General features: G+C 34.0%; 1 protein-coding gene across 1 annotated transcript in view; it reads left to right on the forward strand.

The window, feature by feature from the left end:
- ADAMTS6 (ADAM metallopeptidase with thrombospondin type 1 motif 6) overlaps nucleotides 1–24,347 on the forward strand; it is a 141,099-nt gene that overhangs the window by 71,913 nt on the left and 44,839 nt on the right. Inside the window, exons 10-12 of the mRNA XM_005429297.2 lie at nucleotides 4,610–4,756; nucleotides 13,807–13,948; nucleotides 23,785–23,892. Of these exons, the coding sequence (XP_005429354.1) occupies nucleotides 4,610–4,756; nucleotides 13,807–13,948; nucleotides 23,785–23,892 (397 nt within the window). The remainder of the gene's footprint in view (nucleotides 1–4,609; nucleotides 4,757–13,806; nucleotides 13,949–23,784; nucleotides 23,893–24,347) is intronic.

A 24,347-nucleotide genomic window follows, 5' to 3' on the forward strand; every position in this document is an offset into this window, starting at 1 on the left:
CACCCACTTTTTGCTGAACAAAACAATGTTGAAACTTGGTAGTTTTCCCATTCTTCCCTCGTGTATTTTCTACTGATGCTAAGAAAAGGCATATTCAAAGCCATGCCATATTTACAGATGTAGGGAAGCTAACAGTTCTAATTTTTCAATGTAGACCCTAAATAGACATTCTAAGCTATATGAAATACATATATAGATTTAAATTACGCTTTTTAAACCCTTACAAGAATAAGTACAATACAGTGGAAAATTGCTTAATACAAATTTTCTGAAAATTTTGGTCTCTAATATAATAGACTCAGTTTCTCCAAGCAAATTGTGATTCACTATTTAGGTCTTCTGTCAAATACAAGAATACTTGCACAAGCATACCCGCAGTTACTTTTAGAAACTTTTAAAGTATTTTTCACTGATACACTTCATGACCTCTCTCTATCCTTTACGTCAATCTCCATAAATGTTAGGTCAATGTCAGACACTGGAGGAATTACTTGCAATGTACCTAGGGTCAAGATACTCACTTAAAAACATCCCATTTCACTCTTAGCATGTGTGTTCATCTCCTAGTACAGATGATTAGTATCACTAAACCTCTTTAGGTGTAAGTTGCTTTTCTTTCTCTTAGGAAGATAGGATGTCAATTCTTAATTGTGAGGATATGTACTTTTTGGAGCGGTAAATCAGCTTCAGATAATGGACAAGAAGATCCAGTGCTTGACTTTACAGTATTTCTCTTGCTTGTGTTCCTGTAACATTTTTTCCTCACCTGACTCACAATTCTGCCTCTGGCACTCTTGTTCCTAATGCTGTTAAGTGGCAGAGCAATATAAAAGACACTGCTTAAAAAAAAGGGTCAAATTCATATAACTCATGAATTGGTAAGAAACAATAAAACCTAACATTCTATATTGTATTTAAAGAAATGAAACAATCCGTGCTTTTCTGAATCCTCCAAGCCCTAAGAAAACTAGGAAATTGTTTGATATGAAGATAATTAATACTTCAGCTGGATGGCAGAGATAATTGGTTGAGAAGTAGCATTTCACCTGTGTATCACTTTTAAGGTAACTTCAGGGCTAATAAAGTGCATGGAATACAAAAATAAATCTCCGTGAAGAGTATGGGGATGCATTCAGATTGGTGTGGATCTGTATTCTCTGGATCCGAAGTGTCTGGGTAATACATAAGGACAGAAGCGTTCTGGCTGTCTCACAAAAATGACTGCTGTAATTTCATATGTATCAGCAATAAGTGTTTTGGCAGGCATAACCATCATTGTTTAGAACTACCAAACATATCAGTAACCAAATGAAACTGTAGGGACCTACCTGCAGTGCTGGTTTTCTTGCAAGATAAAGGAAGGGTGGACAAGAAATTTATATCCACATCCTTCCCTCTGCTTATACTCCAGGGTCTCTGCTTATCTATTGCCCTTTTATTCAATGCAGCTGACACTAGTTATCTCCCCTGTGATTTTTGGGGTTGGATCGTAAGTTGGATGCGTATTACAAATAATTCCATCACATAATTTTTTCAGATACAATGAAAAACATATTGCCAAAGGAAAAAAAAGTGTTCAGTTACAGATGTTGGTAAGTGAAACAAGGCAGTGAGCAATACTAGGATGTGCTGCTTTAGAATTTTTTAAGAAACATACAAAATACAGATAATTTGCAGGAGAGTTTCAGTTATAATTTTAAAGTTCTTAAGTGTTCCTATTTTGCACAATTCTTTAATGTGAAGTAAGTGCTCTCTTGGAAATGAGGAGCATTAACGCATGAAAATGCAAGAGCTTCTGGGTTAAACATCCTACTTTGACATGGCAGGTGGAAAGATGACTTCATAGAATGACTTCTGTGTCAGCTGAGGAGATTGCAGTCTCTGCTCACCTGTCTGGCTGTTCTTGTAAAATTATACTGGTAGTTTTAGAGAGGCTTTTTAAGCCAATGGAAGGAGGAAGTCTGTGTATTTTTAGTGAGATTGAAAAAGGTAGGCAAATTATAACAGTGGCTCCACAAAGAATACTTTATGTTCCTTACTTTCTTCCCTACCTTTCCATGACAATCCAATTGCAAGCATGCTTTTGTAAAGACATAGTATTAATGTAATGATGGCCAAATATGACCAGCTTGTTCTGATGGAAATAAAACTGGTAATTTGGTCAGAAATTTCCATCTGCAATCCTGCCCACAGGAGGGCAAGTTACTGGACTGTAATGGCATGCTGCCACTACCATCTTTGGAAATGATGACAGTAGTTGTAAAACTCTTCTGCAAACATCAGAAAAAGTTACCTGCACCTCATGATCACATTCGTCTTTAATTCAGAAGCAAGGACAAGTAGAAAAGCCTTCTTGGAAAGGGATAGATGGTTTAGGAGAATGAATATTTATAAAGCATATCATTGGCTCATTGGAAAGGCATTGATTGAGTTCCCATGTGCATCAGAAATTGTGACTTCCATTTACAGACACGCTTTTTATCAGGCATGTCACTGCCACTGTCATGAACATTGTCTTTTTCACAATGAGAGCAGGTAGAAGGAAGGTTATGAAACTATGAAATTTGTTCTTTTACTTTTACACCCAAAAGATAAAAATTTCATTTCCCAGAAAACTGAAGTCTGTAAGACTTTTAACAAATGGAATACACTAACTAGAGATAAGCTGAATACAAGAATCGTCCAATTCATTTCTATAAACGAGTAATTTATGGAGATTATTAAAAAATAAGGTTTTCTGTTTTTAGAAATGGTACAGAGACATTTGAGAAAGGAATGTTTCTGTTTGAAGTACCCTAAATTCTAGGAAATAATTGCCACTGAGAACAGGTAAATAAAGCATGTTTTTAATTGTAAAATTCTGGTTCAGTTTGTTGCACAGGACATCTAAATTCTTTCCTCTCCTAATACGAATGGATTTTGAGAAGATCGTAAGAATTAACACCGGTCTGAAAGTTTCATTGCATTATGTACATTTCTCAGATGAGTTGATTAAAGCCATATTTTTTATAAGCAAGGGACATCCTTTATTTGATTATGTAATAGTCTAAAGTGTCAGTTAGACTTTTTCCGTGTATAATACAGTGTATGGCTTCTGCACTTGTTAGATACCACAAACTGAGCCAAACACATGCAGGCATTGCTGCAGAATATGTATTCCATAAGGACACATCCCATAGGTGAGGCAGCCATGCGTTTTTGATGATGAAGTCCTTCCTGATCCTGTGGGAATCATCCATCGTTCACTGATGTTCTTTTTTTGGAAGGAATGGTTGCCAACACCTTTCGCTTGGAGGTTGTCATGATCATCTGAAGAGGTGAAATAGTACCCAGTATACTGAAATTTAGGGTAACATTAAACTCTTGGGGTATTATACCACATTCTGGAGCAATACGTTCAGATTAATATAACACAACTGCACTGATTTCAGTGAATAAAGTGGCATGAGCTGGTATGAAGTGGTATTTTCAGCTGATAAAAGGTCAGTTTCTTTTCTACTACTTCTTGTATGTTCTTGCATCAGCCCTAAATGTCAACAGAAAATCAAAACTGAATGCCTCAATGCATTTGTTTTCCTGAATGATGATTAAGAAATAAGTCAGTCCTTTTAGCATACAGAAGACTTCAAAGACAGACTTCTCTGTATGATTATGGGAGTTCAGAATCTCAGTTTTGGCACTGTTTTAATTACTTCTCTGTCTCATTATCAGGGAAGTTCCTGTGTCTCTCACCATCTACCCCTCTGATTTTGTGAGCCTTTGAGAAGGAGTAAATTTGACCAAAGCTTAATATTTAAAAAAATAAGAAATGAGGGAACAAATTTTTCTCCCCAAGTGATTGAATGGAAATTAATCAAAGACTAAGAACATGGAGTTTTATAATAATAAGAATAAAGATTATTTTATAATAAGAAGAATAAGGATTCTTTAGGATTTTTTTTTACTAGGGTCATATAATTTTTCTTGAAAGTTCATTTCTTTCCTGAAAATCCCTTTTGGCCAAGTTCTACCCAGAGGTTTCTTATTTTATTTTCTGCTGATTTTTAATTGTCTTCATTTTGACATTATTGGACAGAGCAAAGCTCTAACAGGAGGCATTCAAGTCCCTCTGTGAGTAGATACAGAGAGGGAGTGTCTGCACAGGATGGTCCTAGGAATTGCAAAACCCATGTTCTACTTGAATTATCATTGTTTGCACTGTGCCTATATATAGTGTATTGTTACAGCAACAGTATCTATTCTTAGTCCTTTTTTACTAATCCAAGAGTCTGCACTATAATAAATATTCCATACCCAGGCACCATACAAATAAAGGTTTGAGTGCTCTGTATTTGTCTTGCAATCATACTGTTATGTTTTCTTTAAAAGCTTTAGTAAACAAATAAAATGCTTCCAAAAATCCATAAAAGGGAAGAGGGTTATGTTATTGTGCTGTATTATGAGACCTGAATAAGTTAAACAGAACTTAACTGACTCTCTACTTAGGAGTTCTCCTGCACTGTGTTCTTTTAGATCCAACGTGATTGCTGTAAATGTGCCATTATTTTTTAAGCTATATATGATGCTGTAGAAAAGTAATGGGCTGTTTCTCTCCTACTCTTTTGGGCAGTTTTGGTATGAATCATGATGGAATTGGAAATTCCTGTGGGACCAAAGGTCATGAAGCAGCAAAGCTAATGGCAGCTCATATTACAGCAAACACCAATCCTTTCTCCTGGTCAGCTTGCAGTCGGGATTACATCACCAGCTTTTTAGAGTAAGTAATCTCTCAAGAAAAATAAGTTTTCAAAAAATTGACACCTCTTGGGATCATTTGTAGCGATATACTGACCTGTTCTGATGGTTTACATTTTTATAATGAATAGAGAGAAATACAGTGAGTAATTTAAAACTCTTTGTTTCTGTAGAACATTATTTCAATGTAATGGCAAAAGCTTCTTTTGCTCCATTCACTGCCTTAACAGTTCTCCGCTGCTTTTAATCTACTCCAAAGTTTCTGAAGTTCTGATCATACTGCATTACTTCATTAATCTGAGAGTGGGAAATAAAAGAGGGCAGGATTTGTCTATGGATCATGTTTTGTTAGTGTACATAATGTGAGGAAATCTAATGCAGGGAAGATGGTTATAGCCCTGTTCTTTTTGCATTTAATTCTTCAGATACTTTTCATGCAGTCATGTGGGTTTTTACCTGTCAATGTTTTTTGGGACTATGGGCAAGAATATGAAGATTATAGAAGAAGATGGCATAGATCTTTATATTAGTACCTTAAAATTCTGATAACCTCTACTTCTGTGGTGATTTTATCCAGAAGTAGTTTGCTACCTGAAATTTCAGTATGAAAAGAATCAGACAGTCAAAATATGTTATTCACAGAAATGTATCAATATATGCATTTATATATATTGATGATTCATAATGAAGCCTTGTATGTGTTTTAAATTTTGAAGACAAGTGCATATAACCATGAGTTCACTGAGAACAGATTCTTAACAGATTTGTTTAGATGCTGAAAGATGATCTTTATTGGAGGCCAAATAACAGTTAGTTGGCAGGTTGTGTCATTAGTGCAATCATGCCCTTTAAAAATACAGGTTGTTCAATAATTCAGACATTTACTGTATTTTAAGTGAGGGACTTAATCCAGTCAATTGTCTAACCGTGAGGCTACTAAGAAATTAGCATCTCCTTTTCTTTTGGGGATCTAACTTCAGAATAAGGTGCTGTCTTCTGTATCTTTTCTGAAGGGACTCATCTAGACCCAAACCTTTAGGTTTGTTCAAATGTAGTTTCCCACAGGATGCAGAGAATCACTGACTTGGGCTGTCAAGGTGCTTGAACTTCTGTAGAGTCAGTGGGCAGACACTAACATTTAAGTATTGGTGCTATTCAGAGGAAGAGAACTTCTCATCAGTTACTGTAATAGGTTTAAGGCATTTTGTATCACACTTCTGAACCTTGCATCCAATACACTGGTGTATTTAAGATGAATATTTCAGTCTAAACTAAAGCAGTAAATGAGTAAATCATCCTTACCATATATGTGTGGTACAGATTTCTCACAATATGATTTCATTTGCTATGGGGATATATATATATATATATGTATGTATCACTTTAACTCTAGCATTATTTAAAAAAATATACATAGCTATTTTGTTTTATAATTACCAATTACTTATGTTAATTCAATGCTGTTCCTATTAGTAGTCTTTCCAGAATGTCATTGCAGCCTGGTTTTAATTGTGAAAAAGAATATGGTTTTCATATATCTTCTGAGATTATTTCACAGCTTTGTAGTTCTAACTGTAAGCTTACTGTTCAGGTGCTTCTTTACAGTATTTGGGAACTTGTTCTTCTTGTTACATTTCTGCTGTTCTCTCTCTCGTTTACTTCTATTTGTTGCTTTTAGCCGAAAAACTAAATTTTGATCTCATAATTGTCCTGACAATAAGTTGTCTGTTAATGAGGACATAATTCAACATAAAGCGAAGAAGTTATTTCTTATCTATGGATTTAGAGGAAAAGAATATGATAAAATTCTCTGGTGTGTGTTATTCTGCAAATGTAATAGAGCTGAACATTTGTTCATAATGCTCCTGCACTGTTTCAAATTTTAGCGTGATGCATGCAGTGGTCTTTTGAATTTTTACTGCCAGTTAAAAACATTTTTATCTTGAGCATTTTTACCCTGTTTTTTTTATTCATTTAATTTATTATTTACTGTTAGCACGTCTATTATTCTTTTCCATTCCATAAGTTTGATTTATGTTAAATTTTGAAATCTGTGGGATGGCAGTGAAATTGTAGTTATATTGCTATAAAGTCAGAAGAACTCTGTTGTATCTGTTTCCATAGTTCTAATCTCCTCAGGTTTTTTGAGATACTTCTCTATCATTGCCAGTGTTTGCAACTCTACTCAAATTACTACCAAAAATGAATTTCACAGAAATAATCATTACTGAAGATACTAAGTGATATTTAAACTAGAGAAAAACAACAATTTATGCATAGGACATTCAATGATAAATTATTTTTCATAATACTTCAGCTGTATTTTTGTAACCTGGAAAACATGTTATTTTTTTTAAAGCCACCTTGGACACCTATTATGTTACACATGACAATTTTTGCAGATTTTTCTATTCTATAGAATACAGTGTGAAATATAATTTTAATATAACTTTTCTTTCATCTACTAATTTTGTAATCTGTTTTCAACAATGTCAGATTTCTCAAACATGATCTGTTCTTTATAAATCTGTGCTTCTTCTTGTTTGTGGATCTAATATCCTATAAATGAATTGATAGTTTTTTCCTTAAAATGTTTGATTTATTATTTCATAAGGTAGATAGTCTGTAAAACTGTACTTTGTTTCTTTAGTTTCTAGTTTACTCACCAGATTTTATACAATCTCAATGACAACAGGCAGATGTTAGAGTAAAACATATACCTTCAGGACAACTGCCAGAGCCCAAAGTCACTTTTTACCCATTCATACCTTTCCTTAAGACAAAGCAGCTCTGAGAGCAGCTATATTTCAGCTGCAGGTAGTAAACAGTTAGCAAGAATCACAAAAATAATAGCAAGTTTCATATGGCAACATATCTGTGATTGCTTTTAGAAGAGTCTGCATACTCGCAGGAAAAATGATTTTTTCCCCCTAATATTTCTTGATGACTTAGCAACAGGTGAGAAAAATGCTGATTTAGAGCTTTAGAGGCCAAGCTGGTTTGGAATTCATTTAGCTGTGTGTAACAAGACAGGTAGGACTTGAGGGTATTAAATGCAGATACCCAAGCAGAAGCCAGGTCTGTGAGACCTTTTAAATTTGTATCTTTGGACCTTTGACCACCTTTGGGCCATGCTGTCATGGTACCATGTTAATGCAACCAGAATGAGTTTTGATAGAATTTCATTACACATTCACAGTGTTTTATGGTAAGGAAGGCTGATGTGGATTTACTAGTTACCAATTCAGGTCACCACTTGCTACATCTGTTTTACACTGAGGAGTAACCATGAAGTATCACCTGGAGGGTTTAGTCAGATAGTAGTTGGGAAAGCAAATGATTTTCCAGGAGTGCTGGAAAAAGGATGAATATGGCTCAAAGGCTGACATAAGACAACACAAAGTTGCAATGGTAATAGGTCTACCAAAACTCTCAGCAAGGGTGATCAACCAGCACAGATACTGAAATGGCCAAAGGAAATACTTTTTTTCTGGATAAAACATTCCTTGAAGCACATAAAAGCTGTTGTCTGCCAAGCTTAAAATAGCTGTTGTCTATCAAGCTTTTAGGTAGAGTGAAAGATTGGCATAATTCAGTTTATCAACTGAATTGTTCATAAGTGCTTTGCAATGGCTTTAATTTCACTAATATTATATGGAACTAATTACTGTAGTACTGACTGAGAATTGGAGGCTTGGAGGGCAGTCTCAGGGGACAGAGATTTCTGTGAGATGAGTAGAAACCTGTAATATATATTCATAGTAGAAAAGAACCAAGCCTAAAATTTTAGTGGCTGAAAAATAGTTAGTATGAATTTAATTCTGTGCAACATGTGTGTGTGTATATATAACTTCTACATTTTGTTATTAAAAAAACTGTGATTTCTGGAATCATAGTTTGCTTTTCTTGTCAGTAATAGGAAAGGAGTTAAGCAAAGCAAGATGGCCAGCTCTGTCTTTCAAAGGCAGGATTGTCTTTTGAAGATGGAGGAGAATCAAGAATCTGAAGTTATTTCATTAAGATCTATCACAGGAAATTCTTGGAGACACTCTATGATTGCCATACAGCAGGATTTAGATCTTAGACTACAACTTTCTAACTCTGGAAGGGCGCTGAAACTGTCTTGGTCCAAGCAAGCCCATGCAGACAATATAGGGAAAAAAAAGCCATCATTCAGTGTTCTGGTCCAGATATCACCTGCCCAAGAATCTTAAATGTACAAGTGGATATGCAAGGTAAATATAGGATATGTCTACATATACCTCATATATTATCTATGACACACTGTCCAGTTCCCTCATACTCCAGAAATGTAAAGTAGCTTCTGAAAAAAAGTATAAACCAGGACTCGCTTTGAAAGATAAGATCTTACATCAATCTTACAAAAATTTAATATCTCTTTCTACAAATCAGTGGAGAAAATTTGCATGTGTTGACCTATACTTTGGATTATAATTTGCTTCTTTTCTTTAAATTATACTAAGATTTAAATTATTTTTTACCAACATGAAATATGATGGTAATGAAATAAAAAACATGTGCCCTCATTTGGTATAGATTTCTGAAACTTTGAAAGTCTTATGTTTTACTTAAAAGGCTCTTTAGTTGAAAAAAAGATCTGAGAGTTTCTGTAATTATGGGACGGCAGTATGGCTTTGAGTGTTGACTTTGCAATTATTACTCTTTGTCTACCTTTTGATTTATTTAAATATAAGGAAATTGTAAAGGGCAGAATCAGCCTCAGATTTCTGTTAACTTGTTTGTAGAATATCTGATGAAATAAATGATTGGTCCAGTATTTTATATGTTAGTATCTCCTGAACTCTTAAAATTGGATTTTGGTAGGAAGATGATTATGACAGATGAAGCAATAGATTTTTCCTTGTGCAGCTGCTGGATATTCCAATGAATAAAATTAAGCTTTGGAACACAGGAAAGCATGGGGGATAGTATGCATTAAAGAAACAGCAAATTACTACCTCCAAGCAAAGGAGCTCCAAGGAACATTGAGTGTGATGAAAAGATTGTGCAAAATTGCAAAGTCTTTTGTATGAAATAGATACTAAGACAGAGCCAACCTTGGCATAAAAGAATGGAAAGAAGTAGATTTTATCAGAAGAGTGAGAGATAAATCTGAATTTCCCTAACATTCAAGAAAGTTTTTATTTAGTGGTTGCATTTGGCTTCATTTAATTGAAAATACACCAAATCCAAATCTCAGTATGTTACTTATTTCCAGATTCTACAAATATTTATGCCTAGATCTGTAGACTACTGAGCAATGTGCAGAGTTTACTCATTAATATCAAGTAAAGCAGCTTTTGTAACCTGTACAGAACTGTAACCTGGTGCTTTTAAGAGATCAATTTATACTTATAAATATGAAGTAAGGATTCTGTTAGGAGTCAAATCTATTGGCATGTAAATAATTAATGGTATGTATATGTAAGAATGCTCTCTGTTTTTGTTAATAATTTTTATTACTGCTTTTTTCGTATTTTACGGCTAATTTGGGATCAGAATTAAATAAAACATTATGTATGATAGCAGTTTATGTATTTATGTGTATGATTGTTTAGCTATAACAGGTATTCACAAATATTTATATTACATTTAATTTGTGATCATTAAGTGTAGCTTGCATTATAGTTCACATAATTATTATGAATGAAGCCATTGTGTGACATTCAAAACCAATTTTCAGAGCCAGTGTTCTGAGATATTTTCTTCAGCCATTGAAGGAGTTGGGGTATACTATGTAAGTAGGGATATTTGGGAATAGATACTGTAATAGGAACATAAACCCTGAGAGATCTACATCCATGGTTTTTGCTTTTTCTCTTTATTGGTCTTGAATACAGCTGTGATATCTGTGCTGAGGTGGTGATCCTGAGTTTTGTGTTCAGTCTGTAAAGATTTAATCCCTGGTTGATATTAATTTGATTGAGCAGTTAGTAGTGATCACAACCTGAAATCTTAAGCTTTCCTAGAATGTTCTAGTATCCTTGTTATCCTTTCAAACAGAAGGATAATTTGCTGTCATGTGATATTAAAATACAAAAGAAAAGTTAAAATTATATTGTAGAGTGTTTTAAAATGATCTCTGGAGACACTACACTGGAATACTGGGCTGAAATGACATCAAGCTTAGCTATTTCATAATTGAAACAAGTCCCAGTATGTCCCATAAAACTTCACAAAATTAACCTAAAGTTAGGAAAATGAGAAAAACTGTGAGTACTATTAGTACCTTGTAGAGTAATAGAATGTAATGGTCAGTTCAAGATCATCTTATTTCTGTTGTAGACATTAAAGATTTATCCACGCCATGTTCAAAAATGCAAATGCTCAGGGATATCCTGTAGATTTTTGACTTGATGTATGTACTACCTGTATAAGATAAAATCACAAAGCACAAAAGCAATTATGAGTAGAAATTTTCTGAAATGGTGGATATGAAGGTATTTGGGGCACTCTTTCCAATCCTTTTTTACATCTACACTTTTATATGCCTGACTGATAATAACTATTAGATAATCTGTTTATAAAGTTCTCCAAAACCATGAATCTTCTTGGACCCTTTTGGTTCATTCCCCTAGATTTAACCTACATTTTTTTTCTCAAGTATCTGAGCTTTGCTTTGTTGGAACAAAGAAAGAGAAAACAGGGACATACACACAAGTATTGGACCATTCCCAAGTCCTGTAAAAGTTTTCTGGAAAGGTTAAATGGTCCTCAACCTGTATTCATCCTTTGCACAGCTTTGGTCAGACCTTTCATTACCAATGGAAAGTCTCTGGTTTTATTAATGTGTTTATAAAGATCATGCCATTTCTTTTCCAGGATACTTCAGTTCCTGCAATGCAGTATCAGGGGTCAGTTTTGCTCAACTGCTTGAGATAAATAGTAGGACTGAAGTACAAGGAAAGTCAGAAATAAATTTTCAGTCTAGAGGTTGTGATATAATGTAGCTAGTAAGAGAACAGCTTCTCAGTAGTACTTTTCCCACTTAATTACTACAACAATATTTCATTATGCTGCAAATCTGGTAATTAGAGCAGAAGAGTCATATTTTTGTATTCAATGCAAGGATTTATGACTTGCTTTTCTGCCATTGTATGTCTCATAGAGTAGGTATAGATTTTAATTTACATATTTAAAGATTTAGAATGGGTTCTGTAATCTAATTTGGGCAGGGGTACATATGACTGTGGAGGGAAGTCACTGAAGGTAATGAGGTTTTTTCAAGTGCTGTGCCCTTAGCCGTCTGTTTACAAGATAGCAGTTTACAGTCATCTTGTATACTGCAATATTGGAATCTATGGAAATGTTCCCATCATATGGCAATACTAGCTCAAGCTGTGCCAAATGCTAAACTTCTCACTGCTTGTTTAAGGAAAGATGCTATCTGTAGTTTAGTCCAGACATTGCAGAAAAATCAACTTGTATGTCAGTTCTTTTAATACTGACATGCACTCCTTATATATGCAAAATACAACACTGAAATATTTTAAAAGATTGAAGGATATTTTCCCAACTTCTGCTGCTAGAAAATATGTAGCAATTACATGAGGTAAAGGGGAAAGTACACCATTTTTTTATGCCAGAACGACACAGTTGATATTTTAAAAGTAGATTTCAACTGTGCATGGGTGTGGTGCGTGTGCATGCATGCAGGTGAATCACACCAAAATCCTTGGAATTTGTCATGAAATACTGTATTGTTTTCCAGTATTTACCTGGTTCTTGCATTGGTTGGTATTTGCCACCTTCTGAAGGTTGGCAGAGGTTGTTTCTTAATTTCTCCAAAGGATCTTTTCTAGTATTTTGAAGACTTGATCAAAATAGATTTAAAATAAGAACATAAAATGTGTAGTTAAAGGACGCTTTTTGCTCTTTTTTTATCTGCAGATGAAAAGTATAGAAAATTGGAGATCTCCAAAAAAACAGTGTAGAACATTCACTTCTGAAATTACGTTCCTTTGGCAAGGTGCATGGAAAAGATTTGGAAAAAAACAGAACATAAGTGCTGGCAAAATTGGTAGGAATGTCGGAAAAAAATTTTAAGTGTTGCCATAAGAATTCTTTGAAAATCCTCACTTATTCACATGTGAAATGAAAGTAAAAAAGCATCTGTCCTCTTTTATGCACACTGACCCAATAAAACTGAATAATTGTATTTAGCAAAGTACAAAGTTTTCTAAACAGAACTCAGTCTGGTTTTGGCTTTCTTTGTCATTTATTCCACTACACTAAAATATTGTGGTTGAATATGGGCATATTTTGGAAAAAAATCATTAACCACTGAACAAAACAGTGAATATAAAAAGAAGAAAATATTGAAGTTTGCAAAGATGATTCTTTTGGTTCCAACATGAATTCTTTAGGACTAACTATTAGTACAGTAAAAAAAGATCTTGGACCCATACAAATTTTTTCACTCATCCTAGTATAGGTAAACTTGAAGTTCCTGCAGAATTTTTACCTCTGTAACCATTTTCTTCTCTTGAATGGAAGAAAAGCTTGCATGTTAAGGTCCTGATCCTATAAACATTTTGTCGTGTTGAAACTTGAATGTGTTTTAGTTTTACATAAACCAGTTGAGCTGCTTCTATCTATAAGATTATATTTAGCTGTTTGAAGGATCAGAAGGGTCATTTCAAATTGTAAACTGAATTTCTTGCATTTGCTTGATTTGTTTATTTTTCATTCTATGACTAAATGTAGCTGTTCTTCAGTAAGAACAAATAGGAATCCTAAACCAAAAATGAAAATCAGTCTTGTGTGGCTCAGAAATTATCACACTTTTAAAAAGGATAATATATAAAATTATTTCACAATCTAAAATAAGCATTTTTTAAAATAATAATGATGAAAAATTATTTTAACCTCCTAATTCCCTTTAAATATTTTCTCTTGTTTATATGGGTGTACCTTCTTAGTGTCTGTTTATTGCAATCATATTTGTTTCACACCCAGCACTGTTAAAAGTAATAACTAGATACATAATATCATTACTGTGATTTACAGTCAGTAGAATTCCTAATTGATTTGGTCCTTTATGTTGAACAGTTCGGGCCGTGGTACTTGCCTTGATAATGAGCCTCCCAAGCGTGACTTTCTTTATCCAGCTGTGGCCCCAGGTCAGGTGTATGATGCTGATGAGCAGTGTCGCTTCCAGTATGGAGCAACATCCCGCCAATGTAAATATGGGGTAAGAAGTCTTAATCCTTATGCTGAGTGTTCTGCTTAGTCATTTGTATATATTCCTTTATAGCATAAATTTGTAGTTAGCTGTAGTAGTGGGTTGCAGATTTCCAATAGCATGTCCAGTGCCATCATTTGTAAGCAAAGGGTTAATTTTAATCCTTATGCTGCATCTTTTGCCTGAGCCTATTGTATGTGCTGTACACTAAAAATGTGGGTAACAATGAGCTGGGTAAGCTGTTCTTTAATTGTAGGGAGAAAAAGAGCCCAGAACACTTGAGCCCAATCCTTGTAAAGTGTAATTGAGAATTTTCACTGATTTCACTTGATTGAGATCAGGTTTCTATTATATTAATCTTGAAACATGAATTTTTGTTTTTTGGCTTTAATCTTTCCATGTAAAGCTACATTTTGGAGCTCCTTTTGTACTTGTATTAATTTATCAGATATGATTTTATTTTCTTGTTTGTTTGTTTGATTGTTTGTTTGTTTTTCCCCTGACATTGGGTCTATTGCATCTCACATTATTCAGATATCTATTTTGAAAGATGAATTATGGTTCTGGGAATAGATGAACATGAAGCTAGATAGCTGGATAAAATACTGAGTGGCAAAGTACTAGCAAAGATTTGGCTGCAGCTACCAGTCTGCAATAATTAACGTAAATGAATTTACAGTAGAAATAAAAACCTTCACATGTAGGTCATTGTGTTGCAAATATTTACTTAATATCTTCCAGCCAAAAGTATGCAGTTAAGGGCAAAAAAGCATTCTGCTGTGCTTGTTATGCAATAATCAGCTGAGACCACACTAAGTAAACATTGAGAACATATCTTATGGTTTAAAAGTAAATAGTTTTAATAATTTTAAATTTTTAGATTATTCAGATAAAGTAATGAAATAAAACAAGAAATTCCATTTTTAATATTTCTGGGGTGATAAATACAATATTATTTGGGATGCCTCTTTGGCAGTTTGCATTTTGGAAAGTATCTAAGAACTGTGTAACTGGCTAACTAGCTCTGAGTCTTCTGATTCCTCATCAAGCCTCTTTTAGCCTTTATTGTTCCTCTTTAGGTTCTCACTTCCCATCACTGTTCTTAATGGCCCTATTTCCTGTCTCTTCATCTAAATCATACCATTTTATTTTTCTTTTTTCCTTACAAATTTTCACCACAATCTTTTATTTGCAGACTAGGGAAATCTGCAGCTATTTAATCTATGATTTATACCACAGTTTTTGGAGACATATCGCATTCTAAATTAACCTGGAAAGTTCATAATGTGCAAAACCTGGCTTTTCTACATATATGTAGGGTTTTTTAAACACTGTTAAACTGTGTAACCATTGTTGTGATGATCATACTGTACAGTGCATTTTCTTTCTTAAACCAGTTTCTAAACCAGAAATAACTGGAAGTAATGAAGACATATAGGTTATCTTTGCTTTTTGCCTTCTACTTTCTTTTTTTTTAAAGGTTTTTTTTGGGATTCCCTAAGAGTTATGGAAAATATGTTGACACTTAATTGAGGCAATGTCTTCATGAAGTGAAGCTATGCCTTCATTACCAGACCTCTGAATTGATATAGGGTGAGGTGTTCCATCAGTGTGCCATCAATATGGACATAACTTCCAAGTGTCTCAGAAAATAACCACACTACTTCGATCACAGGATTCAAACTGCATCTGTTAATATATAAGTTATTGTAGAAGTCTGGTAGTATCCATTCTAAGAAATAACATGAATTTAAAATAGTATATACATTTAAAATATTATCTGCCACTGCCATAATGCTCTTTAAATGTGACCATGGTGATTATTATCTTAGAGATTTGAAGTGATAGTTTTGAAGTGGGGGGAAACAGCTTTTGGGAGATTGTAGTGCAAATAATAACCTAGTTAGTGCAGAAAATAACCTAGTTAGAAAAGATTTGTTTATGTATGAAAGGGTTTCGGGACTGAAGAGTGAAACTGGATCTAAATCCCAGGAGAAGCTAAATTGAATATTCTGCTCAACTCTCTTGTTATCAAAAGTAAACAGTCAGTGCTTTGGATATTTCTTCTCAATGTACTATTCCATGAAGATGCCATTAATAGTTCATGGATCTTTTTCGAACATACAACGTGCAACTATGATGGCAGAACACAGCAAAAACCACCTATTTACAGTGAATGTAGCTCATATACCAGCTCCTTTCAAGCATTTCTTTTAGCCCTTTTTATTTAAAGCATCTTATAAAAAAAGGTATAGAGCAGGTTTTCCATCAGGGAGTTTTGTGACCCAAAAGGAAATAAATTTCAAGTCTCGGAGAAAATTGCTTGCATTTTTCTCTTGCTCATGTTCTTTACTGGTTTTTAGTGGCAAGCCATGACAAGAGACACAGTTGAACTCTCAAATCAAAATACATGCAGGCAGAAAATCTTCTGTGGCCTGTGATGAACCTGTTGATATAATTGGTGTTTTTAAAATAACTTGGAAAATCTTCACATTCTTTCTGCTTAGGAATTCTGCCACAGTCTTCTCATCTTTAGAAAAAGTACTTCTTTCAACCATGTAGCTTTAATGTTAATCTGTGTTTCTTGCCTTTTCTCCCTTATTTCCTCACCTGCTTCCTCTGAGTGTTAAGTTAAATTGTTGCTTTAGATCATAGATCCTGTCCTCATTCTGCAATGAATTTTTCACTGTTAAAGTTGGAGCTGTTCTCACTTAGGAATGTGAAGTTTAATAACATGAGAGGTGTTTGACCAATTAAAGCATCAGAACTCAATTACTAAAGGGACTTCAAGTTTCTGCTTTTGTGTGTGTTTGTTTACTGATGAGGGGACAATCTGGCATAAAAAGGAGCTCTTCAGTTATGGTACTGTTTTGAGAACTACTCCTAATCAAACTGTTTAGTTATATTCAGACAGAACTCTTGTAGCAAAAGCATTTCTAGTGTTCTAGCTTTCTAGTGTTACATGTGCATTGTTCTTTATACTATACTATATTATACTGATCTATATACTATATTGTGTCCCTTTTGATACAGGGAAAATGTTACAGAATTTAGGTGAAGAAATGGGTATTTTGAATATAAAAGTGAAAGGCAATGGCTCGATCTATTTAAAATATTTCATTTTTAGGGTATATTTTCACACTCAGGAGAATGGTAAATTTATGGCTTGCAGTGATCCAAATTCTAATGGTGGAAATTGCACCATTCAATACTGATACATAGCTTTTTCTTAAAGACAATATATACTTTCAGGTATCTTATTGAATTCACTGCAGTGGAAGGTTTTGAGGTTGTTAGAAACAGTGCTAGTTCCTCTTCAGTTATGTGACTGCTGCATAACCTACATCTTCTAGGATGATGCAGTGTGGATTTTCTTCTGCTGATTGTTAGATGTGTGTCAGTTCTCTGCCCTGTTTGTGTTTTAGTTCCACTAATAGTTCAGAACCTCCTTTAGTAATTTGGTTTAGGTGATTGTAAGGGAAACTTTTTCATTGACTTCTGATCTCCTTGACCTTTGAGCATCTGCCGAGTAACAGTTGGCTGTTGGCTGTCTCTCGGTTAACTCAGGAAACAATTCCAGTCTTGACTTTTGATTTCTCTGCTTTATGAGTTTAAATAATACCTGAAAAATGCCTAACTTACTGATTTTGTGGCTCAAAATAGTGCTCTGCTTTAGAGCTGGTCCCTACATTTTTAGGAGAGAGGCTAAAACCTCAGACATTTTAAAAGCAGTTAATACTTTATGCATATGGTTGATATTGCTGTGTTGCATTTTACAATCTGTGAAGCTGCTGGCTGCTAGCAGCAGGGTTTGAGAGATAGTAGCTTACAATTATTTGGTATATTTTTCTTGCATTTTATGCCTTTCTACTGGCATTGATCAGCTGACTTTAAAATCCAGGAGACTAAATATGTTACTATATAGCTATAGTTCTAAAATATTTCCACTAGGCCAAGAAAACGGAATTGCAATTGACCCTAGTGATTGGGTGATACAAATTTTAACCTTCATTAATTAAACAGTCACTTTTCTCTTGAAATATGGATGTGGTTTACTCCAGTTAAATGAAGAGCAGTAGCATTGAGCTTGAGGTAGGGGTTTTATAGGAAGATAGAAGCAGAAGCAGACTCTGGAAGCTGGTTATCTTTCACAAGGAAAGGCAGAGAAGCCACTGTTGTATCTTTGCACCAAAGCTACTGTTTTCCTTCTGTTCCCTCACTGTTGATACTATGCCTAGGATCATGCATTTAGTTGAATTTGGGCATAATAATAACTTACTGTAAAGTGCCTTTATTGACCCCAGTTTCATATATCATACCATAACTAAGTTGCCCTTATGCTTGTTAGCTGAGCATATGTAGTTTAATCAGATGGATTTATGTTACATTGCTATCAAAGTGATGTTAAAAGTATGTGTAAGCAAAGAGAGGAATTGAAGATACTGGTATCATACTCTGTTATTTTTGTCAACCTTTTTTTTTTCTTCCTAGTCAATTGCAAGAACTCTTGCCACTGTTGTGCAGGCCTTCAGCATTGCAAATAATTAAAGTTTCAAGCTTTTCTTGTGTAAGGACTTACAGGATTGTGTTGTATTTAAATGAATTTTGTTCCCTCTTTTTTCTAAGTTTTTGGTGTGTATAGTCAAGGGAAGTCCAAGAAGTTTTCCTCTTTTGGGAACCTAAAGCAGTTCTTCATCCTTTTTCAAACGAGTTCCTGCAGTCCCCATTTTTTCTTCATTAGGACTATCTTGTATCCAAACTCCCCTCTTTTTCCTTCCTTTCTTCCTTTGTTTTTCTCTTTTCTCTCTCTTCGAGACACAGATATCAACACCAATGTGCCTGCCTCTTATGAATGCTGTTAAGAAAGTGCAAGGAGAAGCTGGTGATGTGAACAGGAGAAATGCATTAGATGATCGTAGAAGCAATAATGGATGAGATTCCAGATACCAGAATGTTGTTTGAATAAAGATGGATAAGTTGCATGGGTTTAAAAAGGAAGATGGTACTTGGAGGTGATTGACCTTGTAGAGTTCCTTTAGTTTCCTTAAGGTTCACATAAGCACCCAATGTTTATTAAAGAATGTTGGAAACATAATACGAAGGTGTGACTTAAGTTCTGTATTCTATTTCACATTATTTGGTGTGATTCACCACTTAATGAGCTTTTGGTAGTGAAGCACTAAAATGGTAACTTTTGGGTGCTTATCTGGGCAAAACTTTGAACCTTCTGAAATTCACTTACTAATTAGGGTCTTCTAGTTTTAGTCAAGTTGTCATCTTCATTTCAGCAATGAGCCCAAAAGTAGTCTGTTGATGATTTTCAGGTCTGAATTGCAATTCAAGCTAATTGTTTTTATGCTCTCTGTTAGCAAATGCTCATCAAGAGGTGCAGCATATTATAAATTAAACTTGCTGAAGTAACAGACAAACCTATTTAGGATTTTTAAAATTTTATGAACAAAAGGTGAACCTCCCAAATTATCATAATTTAATATGCCTTGTGAATGTATTTCCCATCATTTTTTAAATTGTAATTTTATAGGCTGAACTACTAACTTTTGTTGGAAGCTTTCGTGAGTTTTGAAAACAAGAACAGCACAGCAATTTGATCTTTGCTCATATTACTGAGTTTTCATTGTGCTGTATTGTTTTATTATAACAATTTATAACAATTTATTATGATTATGATATAGGATGCTTAGATGTTACATAATTTGAAATGCCTATGTGTAACTCTGCATGATGCAACAGAAAGAGGCTCCATCATTTATAATACTTAGGCAAAATGAAGGTAATTTGATTTGCTGTGTTTTTTTCTCTAGATGGGTTCAGCTTTGTTTAATTTACTGCAAATACAAGCATCCGAATTCCAAACTGAAGTCATGGAACCCTAAGATACACCGTTACAGGTTGTCATCTATCTTGTCTTGATCTTGTGAAAGGCCTCAGCTTCAGTTTATGTTTCCTGGATTTTTAAAACTTTTCCCTTGTTTACTTTACAAATTAGTAGTTACTAAATCCAGACATTTGGAGACTGACTTTCAAGTAATTTTTTAATTTTCAGATTATGCTCCTTTGTCTTAGTTTCATTGAATTATTCCAACAAATATAATGTTGGCCAAATATACGTTAGCTTCATCCTTTTCTGAGGAGGAAAAGACTACCCTAAAAGGATCACCTGTTGGTGGGTGGGTGTGGGTGGGTGTGTGAGTTTGTGTGCTTGTGTGCATGTGTGTGTGTGTGTGTGTGTGTATGTGTGTGACAAAGCGCTATACTTTCTATTAGTTATTTTTGGCCTGACTTTTTCAGGGCAGTTTCTTGTATGTTTTAAGGCTGGCTTATTAAAACCACTGATTAGAGGTGTTACAGATAATGGTGGTAGTAAGGAAAAAGCTCTTTTCAGTAACTAAAGTAGGAGCAAGTAAAGGGTTCATGGGTTTGAGCTGGAGAAGAGAAAGCTTTATGAACCTTAGTGAGAACTGCTTTGTTGAACTTTCCAAGGTCAGCTGAAAATGAAGAAGACTTATCCATAGGAACACCTGGTCTAATTCCATCTTCATTTAATCAAATAACAACACAGATGGATTTTTTAACTTCTTGTTAGGTATCTCATTTGTTTTCAAATGGCTATTGATGTTATTTTTCTTTTCATGTACAGGGTGATGGAGAGTATACTTCAGAGTCTATGTTTTCTTTTAAATGCAGTACAGTGGGGAAAAATAAACAGTATCTTAAATTTGGCTATATTTAAAAGATACTACAAAAATCCTTTCATGTCTTGGGTTTAATATAAATTACATCTACAAATTGATACATTGTTATTTTTGTGGATCTTTGGTGCTTTGAATAGTTTCTCTTTGAGGAAATATTCTGGTGATTTTAGGATATTGTATATCTGTCACAAACAGAACTCCTTTCTGATTTAAGTAGAGGTTTCTGCTCACAGATTAATAGTATGATAAAGCCCATAGTAATTTTTCACCACTATCATTTTGTCTTTAGGGATTTACTGAAGTAAATTCCTGTTGAAATTACTATCTGAAAAAGGTCAATCAGAATAGTAATACTATCTAGTTTTGATGTACTGCTTCTCAAAACAATTTAGGAATAAATGTTTTTTTCATTTTGTGAAGTAGAGGGGTGACTTGACCTGCTTGTTATCTTCTGCAAACAGACGAACGACTAAAATAGTTTTGGAGTGTTGTATTCATTAATTCACACTGTTGAATTAAAATGTCAGGTTGGTATTAGATCAGTGAATTAGAAGAGTCTAATGCACCAGAGGAGTCTAAATATACAGAAAGTTGTCAAATGCTCTCATTTGTAGAGACAAATGGTAAAGACATTAATTATTACTTCCACTTACGTGATGTATAGAAGGTGTACTTGTGTAGGTATGTCAGAAGTGGGATTCTGCACATAAACTCCAGAGCAAAAGCCAGAATTCTAGATTCAAATAATCCTGGAACATAGATGTTTTAAAACTCCAGACTGCTATCCAGACCTGATTTTTTGCTTTTGTTCATATCAGAATGTTTGAAATCTTTGTTTCTTAGTGCGGTTGAATGTTTTGCTTTTCAGAACATTGGAGCAAACTCCATGAGTAAGAACAGCTATTAACTTAGACCTTTGAACTTGATCAGATCTAAAAAAATAGAAAGTCATAAGTAGAATTATCACAGTCTGACTCTTTTTTATTTAACAATATAAACCACATGTGAAGAATGAGTGAGTAAATTACACCCATTTTGTTCATCAAAATGAGGAAGTAAATTAAAGGTTAAAGTAAGTAAGGCAGGATTATTACAGGAGGACCTCATACTGTGTCTGAAAAGAATTCATTTTACATTTTAATTTTGTAATCCGTACTGTATTGAAGTTTGGATTCATGCTTGATTTAGATGTGAAATTGATTTAGTTTTGAATTTTAGCATCTTAGTTAGTTGCTGTCAAATTTGTAATTGAGCTAAACTTTTCAAGAAGCTATGTGATGTATCTTCTGTTACTTCTCTGTTTTATTTTAATTAGTATATTTATTTATGTGTATCTTAATTTGAAGATTTTTCAGCTGAGTGAGGAAAAACAAATTTGCTCAGAGTTTTATGTAAATATTTATACTGCTTGCATTTGTTTATTGAAAGAAAACTAATTTGAAAAGTTCTGCATTGGCTCCAGGTAGACTTTTACAAGGGGCAGTTAATCTCCCAAAACAGGCTTAATAATTTTAAGTTTTCATAGAGTCAGACACTAAATAGGATTAATTAACTTAGGCCTAATTGTCAAAAAATAGATGGAAAGTCCATCCATCCGGTTTTCGTTCAGTTTAATTTCAAACTGTTCCTATAGTCTATTTTTTTAATGGACTGTAGAGAAGATACCTTGCTTCTGCCAATCATGAAACTAATTACACTGTACTAACATCCCTGCAAGAATGGCACCAGCTGTTTTTAAACTTTGTAAATAATTCTGCATTCTTCAAGAAAAGATTCTACTGTTGAACTGTTGCTGCAGCCACTAGAGAGTAATGTATAAATAAATCAATTTTTATATGCAGTACAATGCAAGAAATATGAATCTTGGGGTAAAACACAGCAGTTGTTCCTGTTGATGTGTAAAGAACACATCATATAGGGTGTATAGGTGCCAGATAACTTATTCCTTACCTCAAAGAAACAATGAACCTGGAGGGGAGTGGACAATAACTTTAATTCATTCACACTGTCTTTTCCTCTTTCTTTCAAGTTTCACTGTAGAACCTATACAAGGATTTTTTGTAGAATATTTTGTCAAGCAGCAGTTAAATAAAATGAAACAGTAAGGATTATCAAAGGATCATTTAAAAGATCTTGTTATGTTCAAATAAAAAAAATTAAAATATAGAATATGTATAAGGAATATGTGAACTTTTGCACACATCCCAAAGTAATACAGTAAATATTATTATGTAAGTAATTTACTGTAAAAGCAAACATCTCTTCATTCTTTTGTGTGTACACAGCTGAATCCAGGGGCAACTGAAGCAACTGTGAAGATTTCTGGTGTTCACCCGATTTTGGATCATGCCCACACTATGAATTTCAACCTTTCCTAGTTTTAACAATTTATCTCCTGTATCAGCAGAACTGGCTTAATTTAAATTAATAAATGGGCAAAACCAAATGAGAAAATATGGTAGGAACAAAAAGATTATTTGAAGTTCTCAGTTAGTCTAACACTGACAACATAGGGAAATAGGATAGGATAAATAATTTATGAAAGAGCAACTGCAAATCTAAAAAGCCTAAAGGAAATATTTTAGTATGTAGGTTAGTTAGTTCTAACTAAACATGCACTACTTTAACAAGTGTTGCAAGAGAGGAATGCGACTAGTCTAAACTCAAAAACTTTCTTTTTACATAAAGGAAAGAAAAATAATTGTTGCTGTTTCATATCTCAAGATTATTGGTGCCCTTTTTGGCAGGTAATTTTGAGGCAGATAGCAGCCTTAATGGAGACACTACAGCTCATCTGAAGACTACTTCTATAACACTAAAATATACTAAGCCCAGTCTTAGGAAAAGTCAAGAAAAAAAGCAATTATAGAACATTACTTACATTGCAGGTGTGAAAAATATATTATTGTCTAGTTTTGATGCTTCCAGAATGGTTTTTTTGGGCAGAGTATTCTTAGGCAAAATATAGTGGCTTCAAAATTGCTGCTATCACAGCTATCTTTAGATGTTTCTCTGCAGACGACAACTTAATTGTCTCTGTTCAAAACAAATTTGTGCATACATGTGTGTATGAGGACTGGAAGAAATTTTAGGCTTTTATTCTGATCAACTTGCTTCTGCCTTCTTTCCTAGGAAGTGTGTAGAGAGCTCTGGTGCCTCAGCAAAAGTAACCGCTGTGTTACCAACAGCATCCCAGCAGCAGAAGGTACTCTTTGCCAAACAGGGAGCATTGAAAAGGGGGTGAGTACAAAAAGTTTTATTGTTTGAAGAAGCAATTTATTGTTCAAAGACTACAAGAAGAAAGAACTAGAAAATCAAAGTATTTCACAGCAATTACAACAGTTCAAACAAAAACATATTTTATCATATGTGTACATTGTAATGGAAAGTGTTCTACAGAATTTTTTCACCATTATTTTATATGTGTAATTTAATAAAATATTTATCCTTTCTGTAAAACACTAGAGCCTGGATCAAAAAACTACCCCAAAACATGTTCTATTTCTTCTGCCTATTTTTTGAGTAATTTTTGTAATTTTTAAAAAAAAACTCTTCTAGTTTAATATTTATTTGATTTTATACCACTCCTCCATTAAGAATTGTTACAGCTTTAGGCCTGCCGTGGACTTTGCAAATGTGCCACATAATCTAGAGTCTGAACTACGTAATTCTGTTAGAAGGGAAAAGAATTTTAT

Source organism: Geospiza fortis, unplaced genomic scaffold (assembly GCF_000277835.1).
Source record: "Geospiza fortis unplaced genomic scaffold, GeoFor_1.0 scaffold397, whole genome shotgun sequence".
Classification (NCBI taxonomy): Eukaryota; Metazoa; Chordata; class Aves; order Passeriformes; family Thraupidae; genus Geospiza; species Geospiza fortis.